Source organism: Apaloderma vittatum, unplaced genomic scaffold, assembly GCF_000703405.1.
Source record: "Apaloderma vittatum isolate BGI_N311 unplaced genomic scaffold, ASM70340v1 scaffold10876, whole genome shotgun sequence".
Classification (NCBI taxonomy): domain Eukaryota; kingdom Metazoa; phylum Chordata; class Aves; order Trogoniformes; family Trogonidae; genus Apaloderma; species Apaloderma vittatum.
The window spans coordinates 45,454-56,733 of NW_009722298.1; the positions used below are offsets into that span (position 1 = coordinate 45,454).

Consider the following 11,280-nt stretch of genomic DNA (forward strand, 5'->3'; position numbering starts at 1 on the left):
AAAAATTTTATGAAATCATTTAACACTTTGTTTCCATTTTAAGCGCTAGAGAGGGGTCAAGTCTTATGACTTAAACCTTAATATTAACATCTATCATCTCTCCAATCAAACATTTGCCATTCAGAAATCTAAACTTCTCTACAAAATTTTGAAAGACTGCTGATGGAAGCCTTAATATTTAAGTATAAGATCCTACAAAAAACCTATTATGAATGACCACAAAACAGATTTTTGTTTCTGTAATTGCTTTTATTGCAAGAATCTGGAATTCAATTATTATCATACCTTATATAAAAGCTTTTTTTTTTTTTGTATTAGTCCCAGGACTGAGATAGGAAGTCCAGGGAGTAATTTTTAGCCAACATTTTAGATCCATCTGCAGGTGTTTTTATTTTAATAAAAAATATCAAACTTATTATTACTTTATTTCTATTTTAAGATCAAAGTCAAAAAGGAAAGGATTCCCTATTTTATTCTTTTTAAAAAAATTACAAACCTGCTGATGGCTTTACACTTAGTATCTCTACTCCTTCTGGCAAATTCAGCTCTTGACTATACACCATTTTGGAAGACAGAGTCAGCCAGCTGGTGCTCTGAAGGTTTGCTCTACAGGCCTGATACTTTTGAGTGAAAGGTGATTGGACCTTCTCTGGATCTGGTGAAGAATACAACTCTTCTGCTTGTGCTGTTGCTTCAGGTGTATTTGAATCTACCTTTTCATCTAAAAAAAAGTTTACATTGTTGATTTTAAAACAAGTCAGTGACTTCTTTTAGCATAATCTTACTCACCTTAGAAGTTCCAAAACCATCGATCAAACATGACTTGACATTCTACTTTCATTTTAATGAAATATCTTCCCATATTCAGATTTCAAGAGAAATGCTAGCAGATCTCAGATTAAATACTTCTGAAATTCTAGAACTGCTGAGAAGTTATAGCTTTTAACGCTTCAGTCTTAAACACATCAAACTGTAATTAGAAACTCCCAAACTGCACGTAAAAGAGATACATAGGTGGCTATCCACAGATATTAACTCTTCATGAAGCACAAAATACCTGCAGCTAGAGAAAATTAAGACCTCCACGTCTTACCTTACAAATTGGGGAAAATTAGTTTAAAGAAAAGTTTTTTTAATATTTGCTTAAGATGTAGTATCTAGGAGATAATGCAATACAAATGCTTCACTACTTTTTTTTTTTTTTAATAAAAGTCAAGAGCTAAAGAATTAACTTGATCAATTTGGAACATGAAGATTGCCAATAGGTTGGTTGAAAATCCTTATTGATACTGTCCTCATCATTTAAGTAGATCACAAAATTAAAACTAACTGCAGGAATACTTCAAACAACTGAAGGAATTCTGCCTTTGAAAGCAATAGTAAGACAAATACCAATTTGGTTGAAATGACAGAAATACACATTCTAACAGATTCCTCTGGTATGTGTTGAATACCAGATTGTTTTCTTAGAAACTTTAAATGTTAACAAAAAGCTACTGAGGTAAATCTTAGCTTACTTTAAAAGCCTTACAGCTTTCTGTGGTGGTTTGGTAGTCTGAAAGAGAGATTGTTTCAAATCTTCAAAATTGTTCATAATTTTAATATCCCTCTTGTTTACGTGCTCAAGACTATGGTCCAGGTTAGAACTTATGTTTAAAAAACTGCAGAACAAAAACATTTGAGAATCCAACCACCTGAACTGTTAGGCTGTATTAAAATCAGATAAACATATTTGTCTTTAGAATATGGGGATTGGCTTAACTCAGAAGCTTCAGCATTCTAAAGATTAAGAAGTAATCAATAAAAAATGGGTTGTGATGAAAGCTTCTAACTGAACTGAACATCCTCTCAAGAAGTTGAAATACAATTTAGAACACAGAGAAAAGCAGATATATTCACAAGATAGAAACATTTTCCTAAACAGAAAAACACAAGAAAGAGGGCTTACCTACTGAAACAGGAATTGACTTCAAATGTAAATGCCACATATGTAGCAAAGAATGATTTTGAGTATATTCTACTACTATTAAGTAGAACTTTTCAGAGAATCCGCTCTGCTGGTTTCCTGATGAAATTCAGAACAGGAAGATCTTAGGGTTTATTCACCTGAAAACAGAACTAAATTTTGCTGGCTAGCAAATAATCATATTAAGCTGTTGTAAATTAACACTGAAATGCAATGGTTTGACCATATCCAACTCTCATCATATTAGTTTTCTTAGTATTTCATCAAAAGTACACACAAAGAACTTTCAATGTTTTCCTTCAGAGATTTCAAACTACTTGACTGAATTTGCTGTGTTCATATTTAAATGCCAGAATGTACTCATGGCTCTACACCTTTGTTTTTTACCTGCTCAACTCTTACAGTTTCTTAGCTATGTCACTGGCAACTGTAATAGTTAACACAGTGAGCTTAGACAGAAGTTTGGCCTTTAACATATAAAAAGTATAGAAGCTGCATCTAAAGATGTGTAAGAAATACTTTACCAGAGTCTGACAAACTGTTCTTTTTGGTTATTTCATTCTGGTTATTTAAAATGAAGTCCTCTTGAAAAACATGAAATAACTGTGTTTTCCTGCCATGCTAAAAAAATAAACATAGACAAGAATTGAGCATCATGAACACACTCCTTAAAATTGCTCTCTACCATGGGTGCTATATAAAACAATGAAAGCTTTCTCAAGAAAATGCACCTTTATCACTTGCTTTCTTTTCATTTACAGGTACTATGAAACCAAAAGCAAGCATATCTCAGAATCAATCTTTAAATACCTCATCTTTACCTGGTGGAGAGCTACAGGTATAGCCTTTATTATTAAAACTTTTCAAACAAGCTGATTATGGTATAAAATGAGTACAAAAATTAATAATAAAGAAAATAAAGTCTTACAAGCTCTGTGATAGCATCCAGTTCAATGATACATCCCGGGCGAGCTGTAGATTGCTGACTTATGATGTTAAAAACTTCACCAACATATTTCTGTTTAAAAAGAGTCAGGGGGATGCTCTTGTTAACTCAGTTTTGTGCATTTCTGGGGCCTGCTAGGTAGCTGCAACATCATAAGCAAATGTTAACTAAAACATTAAACATACATTGGTTGCACTCCACCAAGAACACAGGAAAAATTCCCAGTTTTATCAAGAGCCACATTGTTTTCAACAGCTGAAAAGTGATGAGAGTATCTGCAAAGCCTCACATTCAGTACTTTATTGTCACTTCCCCAAGCTGCACTGTCATCTCAACTTTCCTTCAGGATGGACAACACACACAGTTTGTTGATCTGTTACAACTCTGCGTAGTGCAAGTGTTTCAGAGGTACTTCCCAACCATTGACGTGCCTCACTATACAGAGTTTGGGATTAAACTGAATGTATATGGATACAATGCTAAAAAAGCTTTACTATACCTGTTCTGAAAAAGCAGACCTGAACTACCATAATTTGAAATTCTCATCAATCAGCTTTGTTATCAACAAGTCTGAAACTGGTGCTGCTGAATGAAGTTCCAAACTTGAGACAGCTTTTCACTTACAGAAATTTCTGGGTTGGAGAGCTCACACAGAAGTTTCTTAGCATCTATTACAGCTTGATATAATCTCAAATGCTGTCCATCACTAGCCACAAAGCAGGCACTTGGAGAATTGCAGTATGCACCTGAAAAATAAGAATGCACAAAGTTATCATATTCAGACACCAAGTCACTCCCTATATGGGTTTTTTTCTTGGCAAGAGGCAATTTTGAAGTTATGAAAAAAACCAACACAGCATACGAAAAAAATCTTTCTTTTTAGTTTATATTCGCTAGCAAGAACTAGCACGCTTCATGCTGGACTCAGTAACCAAATCAAAGTTTATAAAAGAAATTAAGAACCCTAGTTCCATACCACAGCAATATCTACCTCTGCTTTTAAGTGTTCAATACAATCTTAAATACGCACTAGCATCTAAGAAGTTTACTGTCCTACCTCCTAATATATCAAATACATAAAAGAAGGAAGAACAGACCAACTCCTCACACAGGAATAAACAATTTCCAGGTATCAGCAGATTGAAAATTTATGAAATAAAGGATCCATGCTTAACATACCTTCCAATGCATTCTAATATAGCTAAATTATCTATTTAATAGCATTATTGGATTGTATTACTCTTATTCTAGAACACTTCACAGATCAGGAAACAAAACTCACCAAGGCAGTAGCTGGGTATAAGTGTGGGCAGCCATGCAACATTAGAAAAAGCCGAAATATGGAGAGAATTGATCCGAGCAATTTCAGAAACTCCACCAGAAAACGACAAAGGCCCAACAGGGTCAACTCTCCAAAGAATAAGTTCACTGTAAACTGCATTGGGATCCTGGGATGTTACATTTGTATTGCCTCTACTCTGAAGTCTTATTGGAGACTCCTGAGACTTCAAAGAATCATTTGACTGTTTTGCATTCTCAACATCTGGTGAAATTAGAGCATTGTGATGTGAGGTTGTAAGCAGCAGTGGTAATACTGAGTGGCAAGCCAAGTCATTAAGATGAAAACGGTGACCACAATATCGGGATTTATGTGAAATACTGAGTACAGTTGAAAAAGCAGATTCCTCAGCAAAACTCACTAGCCACTGGTTCAATGACCCATCTGCATGTTTGGAAATCATCATGACATTAGGTGTGAAGATACTTAGTTTTAAACTGTTGGTTGATTTACTGTGTCCAGAAGAGATAAGCATAGATGAAGATCGTGTAAGGCCAGGAGGCTTTTGTTTGCCTTGTTGTATAGCTAAGTCAACATTTTTGGTACAAGCATACATCACTATACTTCTGCAAAGAGAGTTTGCGTCACCCGTTGGAAATGCAACAGGAATTCTTGAGACAAATGACACCTGGAATTTTAAGGGAGAAATAAGTTATTTTCTCATCATACTTGTAACTGAGTAACTAAGCATAATCCTGAAAAAATAAAGTACCTGCACCTGGCGAAACATGCCAGGCTGGTATTCATCTAGCCAGTCCACATGCCAGACCAGTAGAGAACCATCCATAGGATGTATACTGAATAGCATGTCAGCATTTTTACTCCACTCAGAAAGCAGTACTTCAATTTCATGATCAATAATAGCAGAAGATAAAGGAACAAGGCTTGGAGTGGTTTTCTCATCACCCAGTTCCTTCTTTTCCTGGTTTCCTTTTTGCTGATCTCCATTTTCAAAAACTTCTAGAACACACAGAGACATATATATTCGAAAGCAGAAGTATAGCAAGCAGTGTTATTCTGGAGCACCTTTCAAGCTTTTTATAAGACACTCATACACAGACAAATACAAAAAAATGAACGTTTTAACCAGAAACCCTCTAGCAAACCTCAATGACTAGCAAACCAAAATAGTTTATACTGTACATGGATTTGAAATAGTTTTATTTTTCCCCACTTCACATAAATTTTTGCACACATAGGCAGAACGAAGCAATCATGTCCAAATTGTATATATTTAAGTTAATTGACCATATTGTGTTATAAGGCTGTTTAAATTAGGTGTACATGAATAATAAAAAAAAAAGTTAATTCTAAAGTTGCACTTGTTTCCTCCAAAGCTTTAACACACTTTCAGGCAAAGGTCTGAAGGTCAGCTTAATTAAATAACACAGTTTTCAGCATAAATAACTCAAAATCTCTGGAATAACAATAAACAAATTGATAACTTCTAGATACAGATTTTCAAAAGACACTTAGGTACTTCCAAAGTAAGGACTGAAAATACTATTGTAAGCTGTCTGTATGCTTACATGTAAAGTTGCCTGTCTCTTGCCTCACATGAGAGTACATTACAAATTACTTTGTAAAATAAAACCATTTGTCTATTATAAAAGACTTTTACCTCCTTCTGATCTGCCATCCATTTGATTAGATTCCTCACTATTAGTCTCCAGAGAATGATGTTCAAAACTCTTTTTAAGTTGTTGCAAAAATACTTCCATGGATAAAGTAAAATGAAGTTCTTTATTGTTTAACCAGTGCACAACAAAAGGTCCACTTTTTTCTTCATTTTCACCAAGACTCAGAGATGTGATAGAAGGGAGTAGAGGAATATCTACCAGAAAAAAAAACATATTGACATTTTTGAAAGCAAAGTAGTCTGGTCAAAAATAATTTTAGGCAAATTGTTTTTAAGCAGAACTCCTACCATGGAAAAAAAAATACACTAAGTGTATTGTCACTTGTGACTCCTTTCACCAACACCATTAAATTGCTTGATTCTACAACAAAAGTTGTTCCACGGGGAGGCTCTTTGGTATGGTTACATTAGGATTACAGTATGTCCCTGTACTGTTACATCTTCATGATGTACCACTGCCCATATCTGTTGATTTATCATGTCTTTCGCTACTATAGTTCAGTACAAACCAAAAGAATTCAGTTTAATTTCCCAACATCTAGTCCACAATAAATGCTGCAATAGGCACATGCTGTAAACAAAGACCATGTACAACAGGGCTTACACTAGCAAAACAACTAGTACAGTGACTAAATGATATCTTCTAATACCATGTAAATCCAGGTTTTCTAATTCCTATAGATTTGATTATTAATTTACATTGTCCTGTGATGCTACTTGATGTCCTAGGTGGCTGTGAAAAATAAAGCAGTAATCAAAAAAGCAATACAAGAAAATATCAGACTGCTGCAGAACAAAACAATCTAAATTAAGTGTGGCTAAAAAATAGCTATGTGATTTATTGCGAATTCCTCAAAATACAAGCAGCATGCTGAAAGCTGTATTTAATTCTCACCCAGAAGTCTCTTTTTGCTACAGTTCCGCATTTTTTTTCAAAGCCAATGATGGCTTTTGATTAGCTTCCCTTCACTTTAGCCTAAGAAAATCTGAATTGAGCACACAATAAAAGATTGCTATTGAAATCACATTTTTGCCCCTTCTCCTACCTCAAAACTACCAACTTCTAAATGATGTTCAGCTCTGACCAAAACCCTCAGTGAATGCTTATTTGCTTTACAAATCATATTCTCCCTTTTCAGAAAACTCCTAAGGACTTGGGATATAATAACTTTTTCTGAATTTGCCTAGACGTAATTTTGTCCTAACCATCACTGTTTATTATTTTCACTGAACTTCACCCAAGCTAGATACCAGTTTAAGTAACATGTTAGTATAAAAGGTGGTCTATCAAGGACTTTGTCGCTCTAAGAAAATGAGTTTCAAACTTAACAAGAGAACACAAATACAGTAAATATTAAATATACACTTGTTCTCATATATGACAGCATTAGTCTTCAAAAAAAGAAGGGAATAAGAGATGCCCAAAACAGGGAGGTTGGACTAGATGATCTCTAAGGTCCCTTCCAGCCTAGGCCATTCTATGATTCTATGATTCTATGATTCTATGATAAAGCTGCTTCGGTCTTAGCTTTTATCAAGTACTCTGAATGTTGCAATAAGGGCAATTTTTCAAGTGAGAGATCACAAACTGATTTGGTTTAAATCAAATGAAAGAAAATACGATTACTTTTTTGGATTAAATTTAATTTCAAAAGGGCAAACTAAAAGGACTACTTAGAGAATCTGTTAGACCAAGGTACTCAAGGACTTGGCTGTGAGGGAAAACAGATACTTCTTCAAATTAAGATTCAGGATGTCAAAGTTACTTTGAACAGAGGTTCTGCATTCATTAATCTGTTAACCTTCAATCCACTGAGTTAATGATCAAGTGATCCAAAAAACAGTAATAAGATAGATAATACTAATACAGGTACCACAGAAGCAATACAAGATTAAAAAGGGCAATGAGAAGTTTTAGACAGCTAGGAAAATATTTTACCATTATCTTCCAATATCATTTTTATTCTCATTTTTTAAATTTGCTGTTGCACGCATTTATATTGCAAAGACTACTAAAAGTGAAATTATGTTTACTCAAACAAGGAAACAAGTGCATCAATTAAGACTTGATATAAGAACAATGAAAAACTACATGCTAGCCACATGAAAAAGTTAGCTAGTTCCTTGTGCAATTTGAGGATCCAGAAATGCAAAGAGAACTACAAATCTCCAAGAAGCTTTGGAGAAATTTTCATTTATGACTTCAAGTAGTAACATATGTGACTAGAGATATTTACTGTAGAAATAGGAAAGCACTGACGGTACAGCACAAGACTAACAAAAGTTCCCTTCTGGTAGGCTGGATGTGATTCTAGTCCAACCTATTGAAATAAACATGGACCAATTCTAAAAAAAAGACGAAGACGAATTCTAATACTACAGGAGAAAGTGCTTACAGCTGACTCAGCCCAGCAATAGTCCTTCATAATATAACAAAGGCTGTAAAGCTACAAATATGAACTCCTCATGAATGTCTTTAGGTCAAAACTGGCCTTTCAAACAAGGGTCAGTAGGAACAAAAAAAAAACAATTTAAAAATACTATTTAGAAGATAGAGTTTAATTCGTTTAGAAAAAGGATTATATATCATGTTTGTTCATTAAATCTAGACAGAGGAAATCAGATCACAGCCGCAAAACCTTACTGAAAGGCCATTCAATATTGCATTTCCTTCAGTTTTTCAATAAACAAACCAGTGCTTCATTTTCAGCATACACAACCAATCATGAAAACATTAATTATAGCAGCTACAGGGGATTTCTCTCAATGCCTATCAACATATTGCTTGAGAGCAAGAGAACATTAAAGTTTACGGAACAAAAGTTGAAGGAGTATTTTGTTTACAGTTACACAACAGAAGTACAGGGATGTGTGGTTAATGCAGACACTTGGCGTCAGACACTCATTTTAAAAAGTTTGAAAAGTTTTAATTTATCAGTGTGTTCCCAATATCATATACAATTTCAAGTAAACTCGTAACTCTGGTTACAAATACCTAGCTTTTTGCATCTCAGACCACTCTGAATCTCAGTTAATAGATGATCAAAACCGAGACAGGATTACCATGGAAGAAATTAATTCAAATCATTAGTGTATAAGAAGGTTCTCTCACGCATTAAATGAAACCAACATGATAGTAATTTCACATCATCATGTAAATACTGTACAAATATATCTGAGCCAGTTAAGCCTATACAGGTAACAGAGACCTATCAGAAACTGCAGCTCACTCCGTAGCTAGGATTTACCACATTTCTTACCTGTAGCTGGATTGATACTGGCAGCAATATGGAAGTGACAAAGCGCATTTGCATGAGGAGGGACGTTCCTGTGAACTTCATGTGGATCTTGCTGATGTGGAACATATCCAGTATGTGCTACAACAGCACCTGACCTCCTCCTCCCTCGTCGAAAGTGCCTCAGGTTTAACTGCATGAAAAATAAGTTGTCATTTTAATTCCTTTCAAAAAACAGTAGATTTCACCTGTAAGTCGTTTTCTAGATACTAGTGAGTGAATGCTTTAAAAGCTATTTTAAAGCATCAGTGGAGTTCCGTGCAAAAATTACATTGTTCAGGTTGTCTACTGTAGAAAGATACTAGTGCTTTCAGATTCATTTATGAAGTACCATACAGTACCTTGAAGTAACTGCTTCATATTTCAGTGTGCAGACTGTATACTTGAAAACAATAATGTTCCATGCTTATTCATGCACATCATGCTTATGAAAGATTCTGAACAAACAAAGCAGCAAAACTGAATATTCTCACTTCTGAGGCTTAAAAACTTTATCAGTACTTTGGATCTGATTAGATCAGCACATACACCACAAGGGCTGAGCGACTTTCAAGATCTTCCTGACTACAACAGTATTAAAGTCTCCCTCTACACACACAGTTCAAGCCCACTGTGCTGCAGATATCTCTATAGGCATCTAAAGGTACAAGAAGGTATATGATTTGTATTAAGGATGATAGTATAACTCTGAGCATACTCTTTCCACTTGCTGTCCTTTGCATCTTACTACACCATGCTCATGTAAAATAGCTTTCTCTCAATTTCTATGTAGTTGATATTTCTGATCTCTAATGCTGCCTCTAATTTTCAACAGGAACAGAGAACTGTCTCCAGTGTCTTTTCCCCTGCCCCTTTGAATGTTTTTCTTTACTGCGTTGTGCCTTTCAGACTATTTTGCAACTCTGCCACATGTACTAAGAATGTGGCATAAAAGATAAAAGCACAATGCCCACATACTCTCTACACAGCCTTGCAGGAGACCACTAATGCTTCAACTTCTGCTGCTTCCCATTGGTTAGAAAACGCTATCTGGTAAGGATCATTTGCCTTGGAGATAGAGCTTACAAGCATCTGCTCTACTTGAGGACTACAAGCAGTAAGGCAAATTTTATCTTTCTTCTCTCCGCATTATCACTTTTCTCCAGCTGGAGAAGCCAGAAAATATCCAGCAACCTCAGAGGTAACAAATGAGCCCCTGCAACACATTTTAAGGTAGCATCATTATTGGGTTTCACATAGCCTATACACAGAGGATGTGCTCCACACCTTTCCTAGGCTTATGAACTAGATCCTGCAAACCCCTTTGCTTTATTTACCAGAGCAGAACAGGCAGTGAGTCTTCTAATGTGAAAGCTCAGCAGAGCAGCCGTCAGCTTAGACTTCCTAAGCAAATCCTTTTTACATTTGCTGTACAAAGGGTTTTAGTTTGATACATGTTCAAGTTACTAATTACAATCCTGTCTAAAAATCACATGTGCACACATGTGTTTATTCTCATGGTTCAATTTCACTTCTCACCTCTAAAGCATTTTGCACTTTTTCTTTACTTGAAGTATTTCTCTTGAAGTTATTTGTGAAGTTTGCTGCTTCACTCCAATTGTTGTATCCTCCACCATAGAGCAGGCTGTCATTGGGTAACAAAGTCTCTGCCCAGAGACGACACACATTATCCTTACAGCAAGTCAGGAGTACATTGCAGACAGCACCCCTAATGAAAGAAAATTAAAGGCATGAAGAAGCTGCTTACTATCACATACCATGCAAATAAAGTGAGTTTTGCACTATTAACTTTCAAAATTGCACCAAGTAATTAAACTGATCAAAGAACAGCTCAACAGTAAATTCTTAGGAAAACAAAGTATGTATGAAAGGTTTTCATATTTACTAAAGTATCTCAATAGAAGTCACTTCAAACTTCATTACACAACCATGAAACACCAAATCTCAGATTTCAAGGATTAGTCATAGCTGGAATAGCAAAATTTACATTTTCTTTTTAAAATCATAGAGTCACAGAAACACCAAGGTTGGAAAGGATCTTAAGATCATCAAGTCCAACCTACAGCCCTACACCACTCAAACACTAAACCATCC

The 11,280-nt window shown here is 35.2% G+C and overlaps 1 protein-coding gene across 1 annotated transcript in view; it reads right to left on the minus strand.

Moving 5' to 3' along the window:
• DMXL1 (Dmx-like 1) overlaps positions 1 to 10,896 on the minus strand; it is a gene marked incomplete at its 5' end in the record, with an annotated part of 52,469 nt that extends 41,573 nt beyond the window's left edge. The window contains 10 exons of the mRNA XM_009871724.1: positions 497 to 721; positions 1,949 to 2,065; positions 2,491 to 2,587; positions 2,895 to 2,984; positions 3,537 to 3,658; positions 4,195 to 4,879; positions 4,964 to 5,211; positions 5,873 to 6,085; positions 9,151 to 9,319; positions 10,705 to 10,896. Coding sequence (XP_009870026.1) covers positions 497 to 721; positions 1,949 to 2,065; positions 2,491 to 2,587; positions 2,895 to 2,984; positions 3,537 to 3,658; positions 4,195 to 4,879; positions 4,964 to 5,211; positions 5,873 to 6,085; positions 9,151 to 9,319; positions 10,705 to 10,896 — 2,158 coding nt within the window. The remainder of the gene's footprint in view (positions 1 to 496; positions 722 to 1,948; positions 2,066 to 2,490; positions 2,588 to 2,894; positions 2,985 to 3,536; positions 3,659 to 4,194; positions 4,880 to 4,963; positions 5,212 to 5,872; positions 6,086 to 9,150; positions 9,320 to 10,704) is intronic.
• Between the last annotated feature and the right edge of the window lie 384 nt (positions 10,897 to 11,280).